Raw genomic sequence first — 26,587 nt, 5'->3', positions numbered from 1 at the left:
GACTTCTCCCCCTTGAGACATTCAAGCCTTCTCCACTATCATCAACCTTCAACTCTTTGAACTTGGTTAACTCTTTGGTTCTTAAAGCTGCTTGCACTTCCTCCAAAGTGATAGTGCCCTTTTTGCCATAAAGCATAATATCCTTGAAATTCTCAAAAGACCTAGGTAAAGCACACAGTAGGTGTAAGGCTTTATCCTCGTCTTCCAGATTAACATCTATGTTCGCCAAATCATCAATAATCTTATTGAACTTCGTCAGTTGCTCCATTATAGGTTTTGACTCCACCATTCGATAAAAGTAGAGTTGTTGTTTCAGACACTGTCTATGTGCCAAAGACTTGGTCATGTATAATGAATCAAGTTTATTCCACATAGACACAGCAGTAGTCTCCCTTGATACTTCTCTCAACACCTTATCCCCAAGACACAGAATGATAGCGCTGACCGCTTTATCATTCATCTCCGTCTTCTCAGCAGGTGTCAGATGTGCAGCCATCTGTGCTTCTCCCTTCAATGCTTCAACACACTTTTGTTGAATTAGAATTGCCCTCATCTTTACCTTCCACAACCCGAAGTCGTTACTACCGGTAAACTTTTCAATATCCCACTTTGAACCCATGATACCTGGTTATTGATTTGACCTTTGCCCCACGGTGGGCGCCAATTGTTGTGAATTCGTTGAGAAAAATCACACCAATAAAACTTGATGTGTGGAGCAAATTAATATCAAGTAATCAAATCAAGCGGGTAGCAAATAATCCAAACAAAACAGCAAGAGATAAAAGGAAGAGAGAGAGAAAGAACACAAGATATTTGTTTACCCAGTTCGGTCTAATGACGACCTAGTATGGGGGAGAGAGCAGCTCTCCGTTCCACTATAATGATATAAGTTTCTTTACAAAGAGATATTGAGTTTCAAGAATCAGTCTTCAAACCTAATTCTACCCAAGTCCCAGCCTCTTCCCGTGATCAAGAGACTCAATCCTAATAGTGCTTTGTTCAAGGTGAATCAAAACAATCCCAACCCTAGAGTTGTTGCCAAGAGAAATTCTCTATAAACCCTAGTTTGTATGTTGGTTTCTAAACCTTGTTTTTCTACACACTTTTATCATCTGATACAAGGCTGTATTTATAGTGAAAGTAAACCCTTAAAAAACTGAAACAAATCTAACTGAAAATACGTTTTTATTTTATCTTCAGCGCGACCATCTTGGCACGATGCGGGGCCATCGTGGCACGAAATTTCCAGTAGCTTCCCAGGAATCTTGCTTCAACAATCGTGGCGCGATGCTTCTCCATCGTGGCACGATTCTCCAGATTTCTGATTTTAAGTTAACTCTCACATTGATGTAACAATATATCATTTGACGTATGTTTAAAATATTTTTACATTGTATACTAATTAAACTCGGACAAAAATACCAACATAACTATTAATATTTGACATAATAAAAAAGTATTGTACGTGATTGTGCAATTGTGATGGTTACAATTGTGATATCTACTTTTAAATTGCCATAATCGCAATATTTGAGATGCACAATCACAATACTTTTTATTAATTTGTAGCAAGATAACATAAAACTATATATTAATTTGTAGCAAGATCAATCTATGTAAATTTATTTTTAAATGAAGTCCAAAATTTATTGTATTTTTATTAATGTTAACATCAATTAAAAAAGCATTTTTCTTTTCTTTTCAGAAAGAAACATGTCTATTTCATTTCCAAATCAATGAGAGGCACAATCATGAACTTTACAAAGCATATAAAACAACTTCTAAAGGTGTTTCCTTCACATATACATTTGAATGATTTTGTACGTGATTGCTTCTAGAATTACATAAGGATCCATACCTTGCTTGCTAGAGTAATAAAAGAATCTTACCAATGTAACATATAAATAAGGTGGCTAAGGACCAATTATAATGCACATTACAATATTTACAATATTCAATTAAACTCATTGTTTCTAACTAATCAATCAATGGCTACTTCCACATTTCTGTCCCTTTCATGCACTCCTCAAAGCATGTTGCATTCCAAACATAAGTCACAAACACAATCCTCAACCATGTCATTGGTGTCACCTCAATTGGTACAAAAACACCTCTATAGCCCTCTAAGACACAATGTATCTTCTTTGAAACCTAAGAGAATTCATGTTGGTGGCTTGGTGAAGGCATCAATGAATAATAACAAGGATGTGCATGTGCTAAGCAAGGAGCATCTTGCTGTGTCTTTGGCCAAATATGTTGCAGACCTCTCCGAAAAATACATTAGGGAGAAGGGGCGTTTCACCGTTGTTTTGTCTCCTGGACCCGTCAAGTATCTAAGGTATTGTTTCATCTTTTTCGTATCATCTTACTTTTTAAAAAATGGATATATGAGAAACTATTACTAATTAAAGTGACATTAATGACAAGTAAACAACTATCTCCGAGGAGATTTGAACTCCGCCATTGAGATTACAACATGAAACTCCTAGCACTGATAACACCTAAGACCCTATCATCGTACTCTTGAACTCAAATTAATTCCATGCGATCATGGAAAGCAGTAAGCACCTAGTCAATGGAGCTCAATCGTTGGATGGAAATCCTCCAGACTTATATTTTGCCTCCGTTTAATGAGCTTTAAGATACATTTTTTAAATACAAATTATTTGACTTTCATCTAACGGTCCAGATTTTCAGCTATTTGGCCCTAGAAAATTGGCAATAAATAGAAACTTTTTCCTTTTTATAGTTTAAAAATAAAATGGTGCTAATTAACAAGTGATTATCACATATAAACTAAGTATGAAGATCCAATGAATTCTTGAATTCACAATTTCAGGAAGCTGGTGGAACCACCATATTGTGACACCATTGATTGGTCTAAGTGGCACATATTTTTGGTGGATGAGAGAGTAGTGCCAAAGACTCACGTTGATAGCAATTACAAACTTGCTAACGATAGCTTCATCTCCAAGGTAGACATACATACATTATATATTAACTTTTATGTCTCATTTGAAAATTTCTTGCTAAATTCTCAGTTTTGCATTCACATTATAACAAAATTTACTCAAATATTTAACCACATCTCACTAATATCTAGAATTTCGGTTTTTGTCTCTATAAAATAAAATCACACGTTTTAGTTCTCTAAAATTTTCCGTCAACATTTTTATTCCCTATAAAAGATTTCATCAGAACTAAGTCACATTGTTGTATTTGGAAGGTACCAATTCCCCCACTAAATGTGAGCACAATTGATGATGCATTACCAGCTGATGGAGCAGCAGATGTTTATGAGACAACCCTAAGACGTTTGGTCACAAGCAATGTGATATCAACATCATCCCTAACTGGCTTCCCAAAATTTGATCTTATGCTATTAGATATGGGACCTGATGGACATGTAGCTTCTTTGTTTCCAGGGTACCCTGCAGTGAATGAGACTAGTAAGTGGGTTACATATCTTAAGAATGCACCTAAACCACCGCCGGAGAGGATTACTTTCACATTGCCAGTGATTAATGCTACTTCAAATATTGCTATGGTTGTGACTGGTGCTGGTAAAGCTGATGCTGTTTACTCTGCACTTGAGAAAGGTCCTAATGATAATAAGCTTCCTATTCAAAAGGTGAATCCTGAAGGAGATATCAAATGGTTCTTGGACAAGGGTGCTGCTTCAAGGCTCTATAGGTAGATGCGATCCAAGTAATTTCAAGGTCAAACTCTAATACTCTCTTTTCAGTACTTTCTCTATTACCGAGTGAAATTCATGCAAGTTTCAACACTTTACGTGAGACTCGGTTTTAAGAGACATGCATGAATTTAACCTGGTAAAAAAGATAGTGTTGAAAAGAGAATATTAAGAGTGGGTGTTGCTATCTTATATATTTAAATTTCTGCTAAAGATAAAATAAAGCAATATGATGGGACTTCTGGTCATGATTCAAATTAAGTTTTTCTATATGATGTTATACTATTGTCTTGTTTCCAAGACAATAAAAGAAGCATAGAATAATTGTCTTTCTTTTTCTTTTTGAATGTAAATGGATACTGCTCAAGTATCCTAATATTTGTGTGTTTTTTATTGAGCAAAATATGTATGGATAATTACAATTACAATGATGATATTCTCTATTTAATACATATACTATTGCACTATATCTTGTTTTCTATTTTTAATATATGTATAATAAAAGATGAAGAGAAACATCATTACTCAATGATAGTAGAGAATGCTTGAAAGTGGTCAATTCAAAAAAAATTGTACTAAATAAGAAAATGGTGTATAAGTAAAAAAATATTGTTACAACTGCTATCAATAATTTATGTTGCCACTGAATAATTGAGTGATTTTTAAAATAATTGAATCATACGACACTTTAACAGATAAATCATTATCCTTAAAAAAAACAGTTAAATCATTATAATTTATCATTACATTATGATCGTTCCACTTTTATCAAATAAAGAATGAAGAAGTCCCTGACTTTATCAGGGAGAAATTAGGAACAGGTTGGGAATGCTCAATTTTAGATTTATTATCTTTTTGGAAAGGTTTTGATCTAATCCCCCATTTTTTTCATGTACTTCTTTTTTGATTATATATAGAAGTGGTGATGCTCTTTGCATCTTATTTTGAACGAAATTCTATCATTTAGTATTATTTTTTAATTCAAAATTGAATTTGCATTGCATAAGATTTTTTAAGAATGGCTTAATTTAGATTGGATTTAAAATTTAAACTAGGATTAGATTAGTTATTTTTAGATAAGCAACGCTATATTAAAGGAAGTAACACTATCATGAATACATTTCCGTGAGTTTAATTCAATTGATAGAAATATTGCATATGAGTTCGAACCTAGGACATTACTCCAAAAAAAAAAAATACTAACATGGATACTCCAACAAAATATAAAGACAAAAGACTATCCTATTTGAGTACAACCAACTGATTCTAAATTAGTCATCTTCACCCTCATAATAAACCAACACCATGACAATATTTTAAGAGCTGTGCTATTTACAGCGAACAATTACATGTAATGTTGGTTACATGTAAGAGCTTCACAAAATGTTCCAAAATTTAAACTTGGAGACCTAAATATATATGAAAATTACATGTAATGTTGGTTACAGTATCTAATGGTTTAATTGCACTTTTGGACCCCTATCTTTTTAAAAGTTGCGGTTATGGACCCCTAACTAATTTAAATACAAAACAGCCCCCTATGTTTTGATTCTTTGGCAGTTTTGGACCCTCAGTCCATTGTTGACTCAGTCAACGCTGACGTGGCACCCTAAGTGAGGTGCCACGTGTCATTTTATTTTTTTTTGCCTTGGGGGTCTAAAACTGCCAAAGAATCAAAACATATGGGGCTGTTTTGTATTTAAATTAGTTAGGGGTCCATAACCGCAACTTTTGAAAAGATAGGGGTCCAAAAGAGCAATTAAGCCGTATCTAATTCATGAAAATTAACTTCTTTTTTTTTTAATTTAGTGTTTTTTTTTAGAGATTTTAATTTAGTGTTGTTACCTTGTTTTTATCAAGGAATATCTAATTGCGGTATTTAATGGTGAAATAATCTGTATATTATTATATCATTCAATATTTATATACACAATTTTGTAAATAGACAAAGATGGGAAAAAAATTAGGATGGTTATGTTTAGACAAAATTTTTTTTTCAAGTAATAGAAATTTACTATTTAAGATCAATAAGTGACGAATTTAAAGCTCAAACCTAGTCTCTACATAATGCAATGTCTCTATCAACTGAGTTATGATTCTTAAAACATTGTGTATGATCTAAAGGATAACATATCATTTTTTTTTTATATCTTTCTCCTCATACCACATCATCAAGGGCGGATCCAGACATTTAGTATATATGGGGCTAAAATTTTGAAGAAACAATAATGCAAATTATATTAAAAATAAGAAGAGTTTTTTCTATCATGTGTAAATTTGCACATGTTAAGAAATTTAAAATGGTAAGTTTCTCTTATAACTTGTGTATTTTATATTAAATATATAACTTTTTAATAAATAATTGGTGTTTTTCAATGAAAAGTTACTTCATTTGCGTATACGGTGCATCCATATCAGGCACATCAATATCATGCTTATTGCAAATTTTAATAACTTTAGATATAATTTCTTCTCATCCCTCATTCCTCATTTCTTATAATTATTTTTTGGTATCATTAACAAATGACAAAACATTCAAAAGATCTTTTTTTTAACATGTGTTTTATTTATGAAAAAAAAAAGTAAAATTTTATGTGGAGCTTTAACTCCACATTGCTCTCAAATGAATCCGCCCATACGCATCATTAACATATCACATTTATCACACCACTCACTCTATTTATTTCTCTATCAAAGACATATATATATATATATATATATAGAGTTTTGGATGTCCATCGATAATTTTTCTAATATTTATCATGTCTCCAATTCTAAAAGAGATGTCATGTCACTAATGTATTTGATCTTTCCTTCATTCTTTTCTTTTCTAAGTAATGTATTTGATCCTTCCTTGTTATTTACAAAAGAGGCTATTCTTTTAGGGATCCCCTACAAGGGGCCATATCATTTTCTTTTTTTGTTGGTATTCTCCTTATCATTTGCTTTATTAGCTTGCTTGGTCGGCAAAAGAGAATCAAATATCAAGCACAATGCAAGTGTCATAAAAAATAATTTGGTTCGACATGTTTTTCATGCACACACATATACATATATGTATGTATGTATAGTGTATGAATATATGAGGGTAAGACAAATTATATATAATCTTTATCTAAGAATAAATGTTATGCAAATACTAAAAAAGTGAAGTAATGTTTTCTTCTCTGTGTTTGATTTGATTCTTGCCGTGTAGTAACAAAAGGGTACTATTTGTTTTACTTCTAACGTAGGAAAAAGAATATAATATTTAACATATAAATAACATGATCAACAACCAAATGCATACTCAAATCTTAATCAAGATACCACAAATGGCCTTCTCCACAACCTTGACCAATTCATGCACTCTCCAAAGTAGCTTATTTTGTGCACAAAAATCAAATCCACTATCACTAAAGACATCAATTTTACCAACCCAAATTGGGAAAAACTTTGTTTTTCAACCTCTAAGGCATAGTAAAGTGTTTTCACCAAATAGATGTGTCGGAAAAATAGAGGCATCACTTAAGTGGGAAAAGGGTTATAAGAATGTTGAGGTTTTCAGTAAGGAACATCTTGCTGTTTCATTGGCTTATGATGTTGCTCAACTTTCTAACAAATTCATCAAAGAAAGAGGTTATTTCACTGTTGCTTTGTCTGGTGGATCATTGATCAAGTACCTAAGGTATGTAATATCGTGCCATTATTGACCTTAACAATGTTAAAATCTATGAATCACGAACACTTCTGGGTTAATTAGCCGTGTCCCAGTGTCAGACACGTGTCAATTTTTGTAATATGAGCTGTCAATGGTACCTTAATTATTTATTTATTTCTAGTATGTAATATGAGCAAAGCTTTGTCAATTTTTGTATGTTTTCATTTCAGGAAATTGGTTGAATCTCCCTATGCTGAAACCATAGATTGGTCAAAATGGCATGTTTTCTGGGTTGATGAGAGAGTTGTCCCAAAAGACCACTTAGAGAGTAATTATAAGCTTGCCAGTGATGGGTTTCTCTCCAAGGTAATTAATTCATGTGCCAAGTTGATTATTTTGCTTGAAGAAGAATGATGATGGCTTTGAAATTAATCCATTTTGATGTTGGTCCTTTTAATATAAATGTTACTATTATTACTTTATAGAAACAAAGATCATGAAATTACTAGCATACCGTGACATGTGGTAGATAGTTGTGTCTCTTAACCATTTGATTAGTTGTTCGATTTCTTGAATGGTGTCTCTAAACCCTTCTCTAATTACGATATCATAGACGCGAAGAATTAACCAAGTTTGCTGATTGTTAATTCCCGTCAATAAATCTTATTGTCGAGTGTCGATATTTAGTGACTTCTAATGACATTTTTTTATTTAATTTTTTTATTTTCATTATTCTTTTGTCAGGTGCCAATTCCTCCTCTTAATGTTTATGCTATTGATGATTCCCTACCACCTGATGGAGCAGCTGATGTTTATGAAACAACCCTAAGACGTTTGGTTACAAGCAATGTGATATCTACATCAACCAATGGATTACCAAAATTTGATCTCATGCTCCTAGGTATGGGTCCGGATGGACATGTTGCATCTTTATTCCCAGGTCATGCTCTTCTCCAAGAGGATCAGAAATGGGTTACTTTCCTCACTGACTCACCAAAACCACCATCAGAGAGAATTACTTTCACTTTTCCAGTGATCAATGCTTCTTCCAATGTAGCAATGGTGGTGACTGGTGCAGGTAAATCGACCGCAGTTTACACTGCACTTGAGGATGAGAAGCAAACTGTTATGTTGCCTGTTGAAAAGGTTTCACCTCTTGAAGGGGAATTGAAATGGTACTTAGACAAAGGTGCTGCTTCAAAACTGTTTAAGGAGTAAAATGGTACTATATAATATATCATTGATATATATGCAAGTAATAATTAATTAATATGCTTTATTTATATAAAGATGCATTTTGAACCAACTATGTTTGGAAAAGTATTTGTTTTTTGTTTTGTGAACTGGAAAAGTGATTCTTTGTCCTTGAAAAAAAAACTAATGAGAGCACTACTTATTAAATATTTACTAGTCAAGAAATAAACAAAGGACTTGTTCCCTCTGTTAGAGTTATTAATTACATCTTAGTTGTTTTTTACAGGAAAATATTATTTGTAAACAATACCAATATTCGAAAATATTACCAACATATGAAATAATGTTGCTATGTGCATTTGTAATAATATTTTAACAGTTGTAGTATGAGGGAGACAATCATATTTTGATAGTAGACAATCAATTTCAACACTAAAATGAATCTGAACATTTGATTCATTGCAAGTAATGCATTGCACTTCTCCTTATATGTCTCTTTTATATTCAAAATGGATGTTAACCAAAAAAGTTCTCGATAAACATTTTATTTAATAAACTTACAACATAAAAATGATATATCCACACAATAGATTGAGTAAACTCGATAAACCAGGTTCTCGTGTCCATGACTAGTCAAATCCATAAACCAGAAAGCTCATGTTGGATTACATATTGTGCACATTATATTGATAGTGCATGAAAATAAGTTAAGCTTCGGAGTTTGCATCATCCCAGCGCCATATTGTTCCATCGTCGCAGCAACATAAAATAGTACTGCAACATAACAAAAAGAGGATAACAATTAAAGAAATTACTGCATCAAACTTATGAGTAGCATCACCAAAAATATGAAGAAATCACCTTCCATCATGGGACAGAGCAGTTTGCCTGATTGGAGATTTTGATTGAGCATGCACCAACCTGAAGGTAGCTCACACTTAGCATAAAAATTTGATCGAATACAAATCCAATAACACAAATATTTAGAAAACTAACTTCGCATTAAGAATAGGAGGACTTGACTGCAAATCCCAAACAAAAATCTTCCCTTCCCTGTTGCCTGCAGATCCAAAAGAAAAAGAAAAAACGGAATAAGAACACAGTAAAAGCACAAAATTCAAAATGTGCCAACAAAATATTAGTTAGAATTGTTACAAATCTGCAATGAACAAAATGTGCTATGCAAATACCTCTTGTCAATATCGGACTAATGCTGTAAGTTAGAAAGAAGAAAAAAAATTAAAATATGAAATTTTTGCAATTAGTTACCATTACCTATTGCACATGCCTTGAAATGGAAATCACAAGAAAATTTGATGAACCATATATCACATTCGGGAACGGGGTATTTCTGAAGTATGTCGGCTGCGCCCTGAACACCCAAACAATGAAAAGGCTGAAGCTAAAACAAAACTTCATCCATAGGAATGTTAAGAAACAGATGATAGTTCTAACTAACCTCCCCTGGAGATTGTTCCTTCACTTTTGGTTCCCACAAGATAATTTCATGGTCAACACTCTGGAAACATAACGTATAACTTCGTGAAACCAGAGAATATTCAAATCACTGACTCATGGCCAAGTTATCACCAAAATGGACTCACCTAATGCCTCAACTTTCTCTCTTCCAACTATTAAATTACTTTTAATTACTTTATTGAAGGGTTGCAGAGGAAAAGAAAGAATGCTTAAACCAAACGAAAAGGAAAATATATAGATACATGAATTTGAATCAAATAAGTTGCATGTCTACCAAGTCCAATAAAGTTCCAATAATTCCCATGTACTGAGTACCAAAGTGATACCAAAAAATGGTCAAAATTTGTTTTCTGTTTAGTAATAGCATTGGAAGTTGCTGATTTATAACTGATTCGTGAGGCTGATACCATTGAAGCATACCATTTTCCAAACTTAAACCAGGTTCCAACTTCTAATTGAAATCCAATATTCCTTGTTTTCATGATTCTGATTACTGTTTCTATTTGGCATCATAAAGGTTGTGTAAACAGTAATGGGAATCATGTAAATTTCAGCTAGGAACATTTTTACTACAGAAAATCAAACTCTTTCCAACGGCAAGTAGACTGACACTGGAATGAGCAAACACTCACCTTTGAGAGGATAAATTCCCCCAACCATCTAGTACAATCAACGTAATTTGTATGAACTGAAGCATTGAATATCTGAAAATGAAATTAGATAATATTAGACAAGATACATGATATATGTGATTCAGTGATTAAAATAAACTGTTACTTACAGGAAACTGCACATATTTTGTGGGAAACTTAGAAGGGATATCTGTCCATGTGAATGATTGTTCTACATAGCCCCAGAAATCTGCAATAACATGAAGGTAACAATGGTTTACAATGAAAAAGACAATACATTAGGTACACTACCACTGTTGTCAATTTAAAACCTGTATCCCTTCATAGTTAAAACGAATTTTGAGATTGACTCTATGTGGTAGTAAGAGTGCACGGATTTTACAAATTTATACTTTTGGAATGTGATAACTGGATAGTGTTTAAAAAGTCATAATATTTTTGGAGGAAAATCATGTGACTTTTCCTGATATAGCTTTCATCTTTTCTATATGGTACGGATACCATCAATTACATTATGGGAGATATGGTGAAACTCAACTATAAGATATATCAGGATAAACACAAGCAACCAATGGAATAATAGCCGCCGACATGAAACTAAATGCCTTACCCTTCATAGACCATATCTTAACAGTATTATCCATGCCACAACTGGCAATCTTAAATATATCTGATGGATGAAAATCCTACAGTAAGAAATAGAAGTTACTCGAGCTAGTAACCAAATGTCAAAACTTCGATTATTACCATAATTTGTTAATTTATCAAGTCAAAGGGGTGATATATTAGATCCATAATACACTCACAATACTTAAGACTTCATTACGGTGTCCTCCAGCTCCAGCAAATATCAAAACACATACTCCAGTGTGAACATTCCATAATCGAACAGACTCATCCTGGTCAACCTTATAAGTTATTGTATGAAAAAGATAAATGCTTCTTTAGTTAATGAAATAACAGAGAGAGGTGTTATTTACTTTGCTAGCAGATATCACAAGTGCTGGCCTCATCGCTTGAGTCCTGATTTCATTTATGGAGTCCCCATGGCCAACAAAACTCTGTAGGGAGAAGGGTGTCATTTCAAGGAGCAATGAGAATTACATTACTAATACCTTTAAATATTATTGAATCAAAACAAATTAATTTAAGGCATTTAGCTAGCAATAGTTACCACAAAACTCCAAACTAACAAGTTATTGTTACTGCAGAAATACCTTGTGTAACTTCTCATCGCTACCATTAATGACTCGAATTATACCATTGACTCCTCCAGCCACAGCAAGTGGAGCCCCATTGGTATTGCATGCCCAGCTTACTGTATAAAAAGATTCATCCTTCTGGTCTACATAAAAAATAGATTAAAATTGACCCACTTTGTTCCTTTTTTTTAATAATAGTAACAACAACACAACAACAACAACAATAATAAACACCACAATCAAAGTGGTGGTAGAGACCAAATAAACAAAAATGCAAAATGTTAGACACGGAAGAGAGTAGGGTGTTGCCTTACATCATCATCTACAAAAGACTGCAATACAGCAATAACTCCTCCTTGAAGGCATTGATAAATAGTAACCTAATAAACGAAGAAGAAAAAGGGTTAAAGATTGAAACTTTTGAGTGCAAAGAAAAAAGGTTATGTTAGAATTGAATGGAAAAAAATTGAAAAAGGAAGAGAACCCGATTGCCACCAACTGTGGCGAAAACGTTGAAGTAGCGGGAGTCGATGAAGTTGAAAACAACAGCATATAGAGGACGCTTGCCCTCTTGGAGGCGATTGGTGACTCTATACTCTTTCTTCCTTGAAGAATTCAAGTTACCGACCACTGGTTCAGTTCCCAAACTAAACAACTTCACCATTTCTAACTACCAACTTGTTTTGAAATATGCAGTTTTAAATTAAAAACTTCTCTCCACTTCCTTCTAAAGAATTGTTGTCGTCTCCCCACCCCCTGTTAACAAGCAGTGCAATTAAAATCAACACGTCAAATTATTAAATCATTGGATTATTGATCAAACCAGGAAGCCACTTGAAATGGATATATGTACAAGTTGATGAAGTTTCAAAAAATTATAGTACCAGTATTTTACATGTTTTAATAAACTCAACATAAATGGATAATGCAAATTATAAGTCCAGATGTACAATTAAGTAACTAAGATTCAGTATGCAATATCACGATTATGAGCATATTGATATATGATACAATTATGTTCAGAAAGAGTTCAATTTGGCCAAGTCAATCACATTTAGTCATTGAAAACCAGTTGAATTAAATCAAAGCGAATTTCGGTTTCACCAAAGCTATAATTTAACCTAACTCACTCTCCTCAACCTTGGCCCACAAGGATCAAAGCCAAAAAGACACAGAAAAATCCCTGAGTGCCACAAAGCTCAGTACAAGGATCCTAAATTGGAGCAAAAATTCACGTGCTTGGCCCACTCCATGACTTCCTAATTCACTTACAACTACGAACAACAACAAAGCCTTATCGGGGTCGGCTACATGGATCGAATTACGCCATAATGTTCAATCATAAACCATATTTGGCTCTAACTCATTAGGCTGTAAATCTTTCCTAATAGTTTATCTTATAGTTTTTCTAGGTCTTCCTCTACCTCTTCTAATATGACTCTCCTCCATCTGATCTACTCTAAGTACTAAAGCATATACCGGTCTTCTCTCTACATGCCCAAACTACCTAAGCCTATTTTTTACCATCTTTTCTACTATAGGTGCTACCCCAACTCTCTCTCTAATGGTGTCATTTCTAATCATATCCTGTCTAGTCTTATCACTCATCCAACACAACATCCTCATCTCTGCTACGCTTAATTTTAGATAAACTTCATTGGGAAATAAAAATGTCCGCTAACATGTTCATTGACATGACATAAAATAATGTACTCGTATTTTTTTGCCTATTTTCCACTTATTATCGGTGGATATCATTTTGCATAACAAATTATCGGTGGATATCATTTTGCATAACAAATATATGCAGAAACTGCACAAACAACATGGACAAGAAGCAGCTATTCAGCGTTTTTATATTTGCTTTGGATTAAGGAGCATTAAGTACTGGACCTGAGAAGAATACACGCGGTAAAATAAGTAATCTGCAGATATGAAAATCTCAAGAATCTAAAATCTCAGAAACTGTAGTAGTTGACAGCCAAATAAAAAGCTACCAGCTGAATTGCTAGCCATGAGAACATGATAATAACAAGTAAACTACTTGACTTGACAATACAAAAGAAAACAAATGAGATATTATAATCCCATTAAATTTCTGCATGAAGTTATTAGTTAAACAATCTCCCAGTCAAAAATGTCAATCAAGAAATATATTGCATTGCATCTTTCAAATTCCTCAAGTTACTCCGTCAAGTACATAAAAAAGTAGAAATACAGCAAAGCATATGAAAATTAGGGGTAGCACGGAAAGAAACAGATCGAAAATAATGATACAATAGATCCAATTAAGGAAGCATGTGCAAAAATCAGATATACACATTCAAACAATAAAAAACGAAAAATACCGTGAAAAGGGAAAAACCTTACCACTCCGTGAAAAACAGATTCAACAAGAGAATGACAATCACCTAAAACGGGAGAAGAAATCAAGGAATTAGATCTAGATTGGAGAATATATATGAAACGAGACCAATGCCAATGGAGAAGAGTACACAAAAGCTCCCAATGAGTTTAGCAACGGCGGGAGAGAAAGATATATGTATATTTTAATGTCGGTTCAACGGGGGACGGCCCATCATTGATTGGGCCAATCCCTAACCCATTTAATCTTTGAAATTTCAGATAGAGTCAAAAAAGCCATATCACTCAAAGGACTAGATTGGGGGAGTCATGCTAGTGGCAAAACGTGATAGGTCATGAGCTAGCCAGTATGGACAGTTGTATCTAACATTTATTTTTGGTCCGTAAACGAAGTGGCAAATACCACATAAAACTCACACACACAACTGCAAGGCCTTACGGACATTGTATCTAACATTTTACTCGCAGTAATTATTTGGCCAAGTCACTGATTTACGGAGCGAACACGCCAATCTCATCTAGTCTAGATAATGTAAAACAAATATCAAAAAGTAGAAAATATGCAAGGAGAAAAAAATATAATAAAAAAAACCACTAATACCTAATCCAAAATGACAGTTGGCATTGACCAAGTTCAATAACAATTTAACAACAAATTCAAATCCAATTCCAAATGATACATGGAAAATAAGACAATGTAAGGAGCAAATTAATAGTAAACAAAGTCCTTTTGAATCCATTGCACAATGATCTTCCTACTCATTCAAAACATATCAAGGTTTCCCAAATAGGTTTTAGAAATCTTTTTCACTATCGGGATTCAAAGGGAAAAAATCACTTCCAGCTTCCATTCCTATTATATTCTCAGAACTGATTGGATATTAGACCTCTTCCACATAAGGCATTGATGAACTCATGATTATCATAAGATTCTCTTAATATTCCTTCTTACATAAGTGCTTTTAGAAAGGTTTATTGAAAGAAACTGACTCTAAGTGGTTGTTTGAAATCAAAGTAGCCTCTTCTAAACATGCAGTGAAACTATAGCCATTAATTGTAGCATCTTGCCAAAACACGCGGTGAAACTGAAATGACTGCCGAAGCAAACACTTAATAAGGGCTTATTTGAATTTGCTTATTTGAGCTTATCTACTAGCATAGGCATTTGTGAGACTGTTTGGGAGAGCTTATGACATGCTCGTAAGCTATTTTAAGCTTATTTCCATAAAATCTCCAATATAGCTGAATAAAAAAGCTTATATCTTATACAAAAAACAATTTGACTTTATTTATTTTGTGTAACAGAAATAAGCCTTGTTTGATAAACAACTTAATTGTCATCTTATAGCATAAGTGCTTATCATAATAAACACTCATGTATAAGCTATTTCTATAACAAAAGTTAAAATAATGTTAAACTATTTTGCGCAAACTATGTTGGAGTTTATAAACATAAGGTTTTTTCATAAGTTCACTCAAACAGTCTCACAAACATTATGCTAGTATATAAGCTAAAATAAGCCAATCAAAACAGGCAGATAGTTTATTCATAAGCACTTATATGATAAATGCTTATGCTATAAGAAGCTGCAAATTCAAATTAAGTGTTTTAACCAAACACAACCCATGTCTTTTAGCATCTAACTTACAAGAAAAAAAAAGTTTTTCCACCAAATTGGCATTTGATCAAACACTTAGCGTGCAACCAAAGCTGAGAAAATGAAAATACTCTCTCATAAATTCAGTGACAAGAAAAACGAAATCTCAAATGAAATGTGCAAATGATGAACAATTTCGAAATAGTAACCATAATTTAAGAGAAGAAAATGAAAATATAAATATTCATTTCAGAATATATGAATAAGGAAACAATGAGATTGTTACAAAAATGGAAACTTTACAATACAATACAATACAATATCGTAAGTGAGAAGAAAAAAAACAACTCTGAAAGTGAAACATGAAAATGAAAGCCTGGAAAAGTGAGAAGCTTACGGTGGCCGGCGAGAAAGAGTGGGTGAGCTGGTGAGGGATGACAGTTGAGGACTGAGTGAGACCAAATTAGTTATTAGGGTTTCATATGGTCTCAAATTTTCTTATGTAAGTGATAAATTGTTCTTCTATGGTAATTCAATATGATTTTCCCTTCTTCAATTTAAGTGGTACTTTCATGTCATATAAAAACATGTGAGTTTTGGATTTGAATTCAATTATCTCGATTTAAATTCAATAATTTACGTTTTAAGTGAAACTTTCATGTCAATTATCTTCAACTTTCACTTCTTTAATAGAAGTGTTTCTTATTTTGCTAAAATCACTTGCGTTTTACTAAATTATTTATGTTTAATTTTTTTTTTTGTTTTAGTGCTATAAAGTCAAATTTAGAGCTTTAAAATTAAAGTTAAATTGTTTGGTAATTTTTTTTCTCCCTCCTTGGTGCATAAGGATTGGTATAACCCTTCAAAAGCTTAGGTTTTTGCTTCGCTTATCGTTTTTTTTTTTTGTCTTTTTTCTTAACTCTTATAATTTTTCCAAGTTTTGATATTTTTACACCTAGATCAATCTTTATGACATTCTCTTTTTATTTTAACTTTACTTTGAATATTTTTCTCCACCATCAAGGTTTTTTAACCTTGGATCCAAAAGCTATTGATTCTCCCGGCGTATTTTTTGCTACTATTATAATCTCATGTGACATATTGTCTCAGATATCATTTGTGTTTTCTTGTGGTTGCCCGAAACTTCCCTCTAAGACCATCTCCAATGGGAGGGTCTTAACCTTTTATGATCTAGTGAGTGCCTATTAGATACTCCATTGGGGAGGAACTTTTCGAGGTCTTATAAAACCCGGGTCACACTTAAGACCCTCTTTCTTAAGTGGGACCCACACCTTTTTAATATTAAAAAATTTATATGTAATAATATAAAGTTATTGATAGTTGATTAGTAGGTCTCGTTTAAGAAATTTATGCGAGATGTTAGGTTGAAGGGATTGAGTTCTTATGTGAATGGATGGAGGAGATGTTTATGTACATATATTTAAAGGTGAATCCAATGATTTGAAACCCTTATAAAATTTCTATTTTGATTTTGAATTAACCTTAGCTAATAGCTAATGAAGTTCTAATTTCATTTTTGTAGCAACAAGAGAGGTAAAACATTTGCAAGGTGTGATGTATAGTAATTAAAAGAAAAATGCTCACAACAAGTTTATTCCAGTCATGAAATATGAAGATCTAAACTGTTAACTTTGCAAAAGATTGATCCTTAGACCACTTTTTCAAAATTAGATACCACTATATACTATCATTCAATTTTAATTCTCACACAATTCTCATATCAATAATCTTGAAAAAATGTCACGATATACTTTAAAAAAAAAAAAAAAACACTCTTTCAAACATACACGATAATATTCAATAACCACCAACTCATATGTTTGTCATTGTTTCTAATATAATGAAATTTACTTCGAGCGAGATCAAACTCACTTAAATTTCAATTAATCGATAACATTGAACATATCTTAAAAGAGCGTGTTTTTTTTTTGACGGATAAAAAAGCGTGTTAGAGATTGTATTTCTCACACTAATTAATTATCATTACTATGTACTTGATAATATCTTGGCACAGAGGGTGCACCCCCTTGATTTAAAACTAATAAAGTCATCAATTGTCAACTAGATTTTAATGTTCCTCTTAGGTCAACAACTATGACACTTGTATTGTCTCTGCTACCCTTTGCCAATGCTATCTCAGATAATAGTGTTGCAGCTTCAGCAGCACGATTACTTTGATTCTCATTCCCATGACAAACTCTCCTAATTTGGCCTTTGAAACATTTTCTTACAACTTGGCATGCAATTTCACTAGACATTACACCCCACAAGCCATCACTTGCTAGTATGAGAAATTCATCTTCATTGGTTCGTTTTGTCACGGTGACTTCAGGTTTTGATATTACATATGGTCGAAGATATTGATCTCCTGCATGCATCAAATTTCGTAGTTAGAACATATCAAATTGGTTCTTAACAATAATCATTAGTTTACTAATTCTATTTGACAAAATATATATGTAATCGATTTTATCAGTTATTTATAAATGATTTAATCGAGCTTAGCTAAAAACTCGTGCTTCATGACTTGTTAAAAATTAATAAATGTTTAGGTTGACTACAATAAAACTAAGCTTAAAACTAAAGCTTGACATGCATATTTCTTAACAACCATTATATTTAAACACTTTTAATTTTTCAACACTTATTCAACACCTCATTTTTTCTCCGTCTCACTTCTTATCACATCACATACTTATCACATTTAATCACAACGCATACTCTATTTCTATCTCTCTCATGGGTGTTAAAGGATATAGGTCTACAAACACAATTTTCCAAAAGTAAGTAAAAATATCAAGCTCAATTTATTGATGGATTTTGAACTTCTTTTTTTTGCCTCATAACCTAAAAGTTAGAACATTCTGTAATAAGTTTACAATATATAGCTCAACTACTGCTCAACTAATTTACACCCAAACTTTGATTAATTGATTATGTGGGATTTACAGTTTTCCATGTAATTTGATAGTAGAAGGATTCCTTAACCTCTTTGAAATCAACGTGTTTATACAACAAATATTCTTGTATTATTGAAAATTTCCACGTGTTTGACCATACACACAAGTATTAAGAACAGGTCAAGATTCATATGTAATAATTTATTTCCGTCCAATAATCTTCAAAGATTTAAATAATGAGACACTTTCCCAATAGTATTAAGATTGAAAATCATATACGCAAAACATGTGGCAAACTTGTTTTGTATAAAAAAGAATCACATTCTATTATAGATTCTTCTTTATCAGAGAATTTAAGCAATGTGTCATCTTGATTGGTTAAAAATTTAAAAGCAATCACGCATATGATCAAACTTTACTTTTTTTTTTGTCAAAGTTACTCTGCTATTTTAAAAATGGCTGATCAAAGAAAATACATGCATATAACAAAGTAGAAAATATAAATAATCTAAAAAAAAATGGATTAACCAACATTATCATAAGCTAGAAATCTAAGTATTTGTGAAGTTAAAATTTCATACAAACCTATAGATCGTGAAGTTGCAAGAACACCAAGAACACGGTGGCCATTCCAGTTTATGACTCTTCCACCAGCTTCTTCTATTCTCATCAACTCATCAGGCCTGTTTGGCTGTGTACAAACAAGGAAATCAATATTACCTTCATTCATTATCATACAATAGTTTTCTTTGGAATGAAAAAATTTATCTACTTTAAATCATCTAAATCTAAATATAGTACAAGATCTCAAATCTCAATAATAATCAAAATCCAAATAATTGACTCTAGAATCTAGATGCAACAATGTATAGATATTGCAATTTGCTGCAATCTCGGTGTGACTATATATGTTTTTCATACACATCAGTCAGAAATCAAGCACATGATGAGAGCATCCAATTATCTATCTAGTTGTATACTGCCTAGAAATTAGTACTATCAAATATATTAAGAAAATCAAATATAGTACTACAGTACCTTATGATCAGAAGACAACTCCACGACTTCACCACCTCGTCCCAAAACGGCTCTAGAATCACCACAATTCGCAACAACAATCTCCTCTTTAACAACAACCGCCACAACAGCCGTGGATCCCACGGTCCTAACCGTGGCATCACCCGCCACCTCCCTATCCATTTTACCAAAACACCCTTCCATCACCCTCTCCCAATCCCATTCCCTATCCTCCCAAAACATCTCAACCTCCTCCGCCACAATCCTATACAACCTCTCTCTACACGACACCGCCACCTGAGCACCACCGTGACCATCATAAACACCGAAGAAATCACACTTCTCTCCATCCTTCATCGTAAAACCTATCTCCATACTCACCGCATCCTCCATTTCCTTCCTACAGCCTATGGTTGACACCGAACCATACGATAGAGGTCGCTGTTGTTGTTGATAATGCTTCACCTGCAAATAATAAACAATGAAATAATATGAGACGCACTGTCCTCAAGGATTTTCCGTGTATAATAAGCTAACAACAACAACAGTGTACCTCTCCGTTTTGCTTGGACAGCTGATCATCTTCCTCAGATGATGATGAAGTTGCTAACGACAACGATATCTCAACAGATTCATGAATCTCTCGTCGCGCATTCTCCGTTTTCAGATCACCGTCATCGGAGCCATTTCCGACGTGGATCTTTGCTTGACAACTATACTTCATTCTCCGAATTTTCAACCTTCTCCGGTGAACATTCTCTAGCTTCGTAACGGCTCCAACAGGAGAATCCACTCGTCGGAGAGAAGATTCCGATGAGTGTCGTTTCATGTTCTTCATGGTCGTTTTTTGCATGCAAAAAAAATGAAATGATGTTTTTTGTGAAATGTTGGTAAAAACGGCGGTAGTGGGGAAGATGGAAATTTAAAGATGGTGATTGTGAGATGTAAGGGAGAATGAATCTAAGCCGTTGATTTTGAATGAGTTGTGTAATCGGGTAACAGGTGGAATTTGAAGGACCAGTAAAGTGGATTTTTGTGAAGGAGACGTGGATGGTTGAGATTAAATTGATGGGTACGTGGAAGGTTGATGCTGGGAGAAAGTGATACATTGTGTGGGACCAGTTGGTGAATTGAATGGAAAAATCATAAAGAAGAAAAGAAAGAGAAAGGGAACTAATGGGTTGTTAAGAAGTTTGCATAGAGCGGTGATGCATAAACATTCTTAGGTAGCAATACACCATTTGACATTCATATAAAAATATGATATATGACTATGTAGATCCTTCACAAACACATTTTGTCTTTCATCTTCCATCTTCCATTTTCTCTTCTTAATGCATGGCGTGTACAAGGGTGTATGTGAATAAGGATATCTATGTATCGTAGTTTTTATTGATACTCCTTCCCATTTAAATTAGAGAATCTCTAATGGGAGTACTTTAGTACATACATCATATGGTAACTATTATAAGCAGAAATTTACTTTTTAAGTTCATTCAATAAATAATGTATGTGATATATTATATAGATCACATGCATAATTTATTGAATACATATAAAAAATAAATTTTTGTTTATAATAATGATCAGATGATGTATTAATTATCGATAATTATATGAGAACTCTATCTTCTTCTTTGTGGTGGTTAGGGTTCGAACCTCATACCTTATATATATATCATGAATTGTTTCTTATTAAATAACTAGGTTAAATTCACGATGACACAATTAAAAGAAAAACTAAAATATGTATAAGTTGATCACATCTTTGGAATTCATGTTATTTTGACTATCTTTAATTTCTTTTCACTTTTTCTTAAATACACACATAAATCACACAATACATATGCACATGATGTGACTATTTAATAACTCTCTATTGAAGTCCATATTAATGTATTACCATTGAAGTCATAAATAACTATGTGTAGATGCGGGGTCCATTTGTGGATGTCCTTAGAGTTTTATTAACAAGTGTCTAAAGCACTCTTTAATGAATCTAAATTAAGAAACTATTTATTGAAAAAGTCTAATACTTCAATTTTCAATGACTTGGAAACACAAGTTTTTATAAAAATTTACTATCTAAAATCAATAAAAAGTGTCTTAGGGCACCCATTAGTATTTTCCAAATTATAAATAACTTTCAACTTTTTAAATTCATTTAATAAATGAGTTTTTAGAAGACTGACTATCCAATTTTTGTGGTTACAGTGTATTTTTTTTTTTTTAACCTAATGCATAAATTTTTTTATTGTATTTTTAAATCAAAATGATATTTGTGTATAATTATTGCGATTATTCTCTTGGAAGTAAATGGGATCAAATGACTCGAAATATCTATCATTTATATTGTAATATAATGACTCATATTTTGTTGATGAATAATATGTCATTATCTATCATTTATATTGTAATATAACGACTCATATTTTGGCTTGGGATCTTGGAGTTTGCTCCTTCAGAGGTCTCAGGTTCGATTCTCTCTGGTGCCAATTTCGGTGGGCTAAGTCCATACAGAGCTTGCTCTGGCTTTAAACGGAGCCCCCACAAGTGGGCGGTGAGATTGGTCTCTTCGGATTAGTCGATTCTTGGATCGGATATCGAGTTTTTTTATATAAAAAAAAAAACTCCATCAACAAAGAATTGTTGAGAGAACTTAAACTTGATTCTTGAATAGAACAATTCTTAATTAGATTTTATTTACCTCAAACATATTTTGTTGCTGCAATCAAACAATTGAAATCAAATGGTTAATAAACTTCATGAATGATAAACTGTTCAGTAAAACTATATCTAATCTCTAGACGAAACAATATTTGGCAAACATTTTTCAATGTTCTTTTTTTATTAAGAATCAAAAGATTAACACAAAAAATTATGATGAGTCTCCGGAACCCAACCTTAGACTTTGTAAAAAGAAAAAGAAAGAGAAGGGGTCGTGGTCAGGGTCATAGGATAGTTAACGTGGCATGATACACGTTGCTATCCGTAAATGATGCTTTTATTGAGGTTGGAGGACATGTGTTATATGGAGATGGGTTGCGTTTCTGAATTGGGACCTTACTAGAAGAGATATAGTTAGATACTTCCATTGAACCTTCCTAACTACTGAACTGTAGTATATGGACACGCATGCATTTTTCTATCTTTGTCCATGCTTGATTTTTGGCGTGGTCACCCAAGTTAATTATGCATCTTGCTTTCTTTATATTATTATATTCTTTTTTATTTCATATTATTTTAACTTCGTTTAATATTTTTTCAAGTTAAGTTGATTTTTTTAAACCAAGGCATTCACAGTCACACACATCTGCCATGATAAATCTTTTCAAGTTAACTTAATTTCTAATCCATAAGTAACATTCAGTTGTTGAACCATGAACCAAACAATTAAGGGATTCAAATGTCATTATAACAGTCTAGCACCATCCCATAAAACTGACTTTTAAGATGATGATTTCTTCTATTTATAAATACATTGTCAAACTATCTCATAGTCGATGTGAGACTCTTAACACACCCCTTCACAACCAACACCATCGGGTATGGTTCGTGGACAAAAATGGTGGGTGGTCCAATAACAGAAACCTACTAACAAGTGGTCCAATGGACTTTGAAGAGACTCTGATATCATTTTAGAAATCGTGGTTGAGTCGAACACAACCCCACAAAACCGGTTGTGAGGTGAAGATTGCCCCTACTTATAAACATATTGTCAGACTATCTCCTATCCGACGTGGGACACTTGAAATAAATATTTTAACAAATAAATGACTAATATGATTAAAAAAAGAAGAATAACTTAAATTTGATCATGAGAGGAGCTCGGGACCGTCCACATATAGGATAAAACAACCACACAAGTAAAAGTGACACCACACTTTTATCCAAAATTTGAAGGTAATGAATTTATAGGTCATCTAACATATAAAATGTTCAACCTTCACTTTTCTATTTAATATAAAACATATAACTCAAACTTGGACACAATAATATGTATATAAGTTCGATTTAAGTTATGACCTTCCTCTCTAAGAGTGGGACGGCTTAGCCACTAATTTAAAACAAAAAATTTAAAAAATAGATGAATTCGTGTTTAAAGAGTGCTAAGAAAATATTTGCATTTGCAATCTGTTTATGAATAATTTCTCACATTATTTTACGACACGTATCATATTCTTAGAAGTTTTCTTTGACTTATATTATTCACCTCTTCAATAAGGCGTGCTAGAAAAACAATACTCTCACATATTTCTTGGTTTTATGTTGTCATTATCAATTTTAATGTTTTAGTCATTGAAGATATTTTGTGTTGAACTTTCAAATGATTGATATTTTGAAGATCTTTTATGTTGGACTATAAAATGATTGATCCTTCGCAATTTTTCCGAAATAATAATTGTAGTATGTGATATTTAATACTTAATTGAAGTTATATGATATGATGATATTTTTATGGTACAGTACATTCTATTTGATGAAGTAGCTTTTGTAGGGTTGTGGTCCAAAGCTACACGTAAATATTAATATCTCTCTCTACGGGTCAGGCCAGCTGCGGTTTTCTGCTTCCATCAAAAGGACATACTACGCAATTGCCATACCAGTGACTGACTGCTTTTACTTCTTTCTTCGACAGGTGGCCCAAAATTACGTGTTGTCTGACCGATACTGTTTTCGTTTGGTTTCTTGATTTTTGTGTAATAATTACGCTATTAAATTTGTGTTTTTTCTTTTGTGATTTTTTTAATATTTGAGTGAAATTTGATTTTATCTTCACTAAAATAAGACTATGTTCGTTTTTTTCTTCGAAGAAGCTAGAAAGAAATGAACAATCTTGACTTTCGATTCGAGTATAAGAAGTGTTAAAATAGACTAAAAACAAAAATATCAATTACATCAAAAAGAACGATAAACGTAAGAAGAATAAAAGCGAAAAGAGTTGTTACATTTCAAACATAAAAAGGAATAAACCAACAATGATAATGAAAAATAAAATTAACATAGTTTTGCTTTCAACCACAAAAAAAATTTGCAACTAATTTTATCAAGAAAACGTTGCAATGTATCATCATTGTGATGGAAAATTCGTGCTTCTTTCTCGTCATATAATCCACACGCTTGATAGCCAAATAAAATACATAACTTGTCGAACATTTTTTTAAGTAGTCTTGCAACACGTAAATCTGAATAAGATGATCTGATACACACGTCAGATTAACCGTTATAATGCCTACCCAGTTAGAAACAACATACCAAATTTTACCCAAAAAAAGCACAATTCAGAAACAAATGGTCCACATCCTCAGTATTGCAACATCCACCCGCACAGAGTTATCATATATACAAGGATTGTCGTTTTCTAGCAGACAATCAACTAAACTTATAATTAAAAACAATAGTTTGGGGAAGTTTTTCAAGATTGTTGATTACGACAAAGCTTAAACTGGTTTGAAATTGAGATTTGTCGGTGATTAGAACTTTTTGAATCCCCTCTATGTCTTTGTTGGATTAACACATGTTCCTAGATCAAATACTACCTAAGATTTATATTCACGACGTCTAACAAAGTAAGGCCTACCCCGTCTTCGGTTTTAGTCCCATCTTGCATGTGCATTTGAGAACATTAAACCTAGTCATACAAGAAGAATTCTCAATCTCTCGGTGAACGACTCACATAAATTATACATAACGATTTTGATTAGAAAGACAAATCCATATAAAATAAATATAATTTAGATAGTATTGATAAAGGAAATTGTCATGCACTTGTAAGAGAATCCAACAAATAATAGAGGTTCTTAAGATAGTTCATGCTCAAATCCTTAAGTAACAAAATAGCTGAAAGTCATAAATTTGCATAAACTTAAAAATGCATACCTTTCCGAGAGGATGCACAAATCCAATGCATACCTTATGACTTTGATTAACTTACTACTTTGGTTCATGTTGGGCACACTTAGAAAAGATAGTTCATGCTTTCAATCACACTTTATTCCCCATTCTCATTCTTACCAAATCTTGTAGCAAGTAGTGTTGGTCATGACATTTGTCCGTTCCAGTCGACATGTTAATGCATTTGGTTGTGAACTTGAAGAAGTTCTAAACAAACATTCAAAATCAAACGATAGAGATAAATAATTTATAGATAAGTTATAAGCTCGTGAAAAAATGACAATTACCAAACATATCTTTTTAATCAAATGAGCTTATATGACATGAGTTATAAGCTCAAATGTATGGCTTACTAAATAGACCCATAATATTAAGAATTAAACCTAGTACATAGTGGGGCTCGAGCCCACACATAGCATTAGATATACCCATCCCTGTTTGTAGATGCTGGCTTTCATCATAGACGTAATGCAGAGGTATGTTAGGAATGACTGCAGGACGCGAACGAAATGTGCTGGGGAAAGAGCAGAAATCGAAACTTTTTGCAACCGAAACTATATGAGTTGTAAATTAGATATCGGATGAGGTCTATCCATGTATTGGGACTTGAGAGGCTAAGATCTTGTAAAAAAAAGGTTAAAAAAATACTACGGTTATTGAAGCTTGATAGACACACACATCAATATCAAATAATATCATTTTATAAGCTTTAACAACAACAAATGAAGAACACCCCCACAAAAAACAAATTAAAATGAAGTACATCATTTGAACAAGAAGAAATTTCATAAAAAACATTAATGCATAATCCTTCAATTAGTTAATTTTAATAAATTCAGATAAAGTCCAAAAACTACATATCTTTAAATCTAATATCTAAAATTTAGAATCAATTTCCTAAATAAAATATTATGTAGCACTGTTTAATAAAAGTTTGCAAACAGAGCAGAA

General features: G+C 32.7%; 4 protein-coding genes across 6 annotated transcripts; 2 read left to right on the top strand and 2 right to left on the bottom strand.

Annotated features, from left to right (window-relative positions):
• Positions 1–1,937: 1,937 nt before the first annotated feature.
• LOC25482356 (probable 6-phosphogluconolactonase 4, chloroplastic) lies at positions 1,938–4,144 on the top strand. The gene is made up of 3 exons (XM_013610906.3): positions 1,938–2,338; positions 2,840–2,975; positions 3,227–4,144. Exons 1-3 carry the CDS (start codon positions 1,989–1,991, stop codon positions 3,695–3,697), a joined length of 957 nt encoding a protein of 318 aa, XP_013466360.1. The 5' UTR covers positions 1,938–1,988; the 3' UTR covers positions 3,698–4,144.
• A 2,829-nt stretch (positions 4,145–6,973) lies between these two features.
• LOC25482355 (probable 6-phosphogluconolactonase 4, chloroplastic) lies at positions 6,974–8,793 on the top strand. The gene is made up of 3 exons (XM_013610905.2): positions 6,974–7,361; positions 7,565–7,700; positions 8,079–8,793. Exons 1-3 carry the CDS (start codon positions 6,976–6,978, stop codon positions 8,550–8,552), a joined length of 996 nt encoding a protein of 331 aa, XP_013466359.2. The 5' UTR covers positions 6,974–6,975; the 3' UTR covers positions 8,553–8,793.
• A 214-nt stretch (positions 8,794–9,007) lies between these two features.
• LOC25482354 (polycomb group protein FIE1) lies at positions 9,008–16,373 on the bottom strand. Of its 3 annotated transcripts, XM_024775490.2 has the most exons (15): positions 16,201–16,373; positions 14,212–14,252; positions 12,326–12,597; positions 12,156–12,221; positions 11,857–11,979; positions 11,620–11,700; positions 11,446–11,538; positions 11,250–11,325; positions 10,789–10,868; positions 10,640–10,711; positions 9,988–10,047; positions 9,804–9,900; positions 9,525–9,588; positions 9,390–9,449; positions 9,008–9,302 (listed from the first exon to the last, which is right to left on the bottom strand). In XM_024775490.2, the coding sequence occupies exons 3-15, from the start codon at positions 12,503–12,505 to the stop codon at positions 9,236–9,238; spliced, it is 1,119 nt and encodes a 372-aa protein (XP_024631258.1). In that variant the 5' UTR covers positions 12,506–12,597; positions 14,212–14,252; positions 16,201–16,373; the 3' UTR covers positions 9,008–9,235. The 3 variants fall into 3 exon arrangements, with proteins under 3 accessions (XP_024631258.1, XP_013466358.1, XP_039689638.1); XM_013610904.3 differs by lacking the exon at positions 14,212–14,252 and having other exon boundaries at positions 16,201–16,372; XM_039833704.1 differs by lacking the exons at positions 14,212–14,252; positions 16,201–16,373 and adding an exon at positions 13,735–13,829.
• Positions 16,374–17,620: 1,247 nt separating this feature from the next.
• Positions 17,621–20,680, bottom strand: LOC25482353 (protein phosphatase 2C 51). Its single transcript, XM_013610903.3, has 4 exons — positions 20,295–20,680; positions 19,763–20,206; positions 19,310–19,415; positions 17,621–18,192 (listed from the first exon to the last, which is right to left on the bottom strand). Exons 1-4 carry the CDS (start codon positions 20,592–20,594, stop codon positions 17,882–17,884), a joined length of 1,161 nt encoding a protein of 386 aa, XP_013466357.1. The 5' UTR covers positions 20,595–20,680; the 3' UTR covers positions 17,621–17,881.
• Positions 20,681–26,587: the final 5,907 nt, after the last annotated feature.

The sequence above is a fragment of the Medicago truncatula genome, chromosome 1 (genome assembly GCF_003473485.1).
Source record: "Medicago truncatula cultivar Jemalong A17 chromosome 1, MtrunA17r5.0-ANR, whole genome shotgun sequence".
In the NCBI taxonomy this organism is placed as follows: domain Eukaryota; kingdom Viridiplantae; phylum Streptophyta; class Magnoliopsida; order Fabales; family Fabaceae; genus Medicago; species Medicago truncatula.
This window is presented reverse-complemented; position numbering and strand designations above follow the sequence as displayed.

Bases quoted from the DNA above. Each gene is read 5' to 3' on its own strand.
- LOC25482356 (XM_013610906.3), top strand. From the start codon at position 1,989: ATGGCTACTTCCACATTTCTGTCCCTTTCATGCACTCCTCAAAGCATG. The intron at 2,339-2,839 runs GTATTGTTTCAT...TCACAATTTCAG, and splicing joins GGACCCGTCAAGTATCTAAG to GAAGCTGGTGGAACCACCAT. The intron at 2,976-3,226 runs GTAGACATACAT...TGTATTTGGAAG, and splicing joins ACGATAGCTTCATCTCCAAG to GTACCAATTCCCCCACTAAA.
- LOC25482355 (XM_013610905.2), top strand. From the start codon at position 6,976: ATGCATACTCAAATCTTAATCAAGATACCACAAATGGCCTTCTCCACA. The intron at 7,362-7,564 runs GTATGTAATATC...TTTTCATTTCAG, and splicing joins TCATTGATCAAGTACCTAAG to GAAATTGGTTGAATCTCCCT. The intron at 7,701-8,078 runs GTAATTAATTCA...TTCTTTTGTCAG, and splicing joins GTGATGGGTTTCTCTCCAAG to GTGCCAATTCCTCCTCTTAA.
- LOC25482354 (XM_024775490.2), bottom strand. From the start codon at position 12,505: ATGGTGAAGTTGTTTAGTTTGGGAACTGAACCAGTGGTCGGTAACTTG. The intron at 9,901-9,987 runs GTTAGTTAGAAC...TTGGGTGTTCAG, and splicing joins AGGAACAATCTCCAGGGGAG to GGCGCAGCCGACATACTTCA. The intron at 9,589-9,803 runs GTAATGGTAACT...TTGGATCTGCAG, and splicing joins TTTCAAGGCATGTGCAATAG to GCAACAGGGAAGGGAAGATT.
- LOC25482353 (XM_013610903.3), bottom strand. From the start codon at position 20,594: ATGCAAAAAACGACCATGAAGAACATGAAACGACACTCATCGGAATCT. The intron at 19,416-19,762 runs GTACTGTAGTAC...GTTTGTACACAG, and splicing joins AGTTGTCTTCTGATCATAAG to CCAAACAGGCCTGATGAGTT. The intron at 18,193-19,309 runs GTTTGTATGAAA...TGATGCATGCAG, and splicing joins TGCAACTTCACGATCTATAG to GAGATCAATATCTTCGACCA.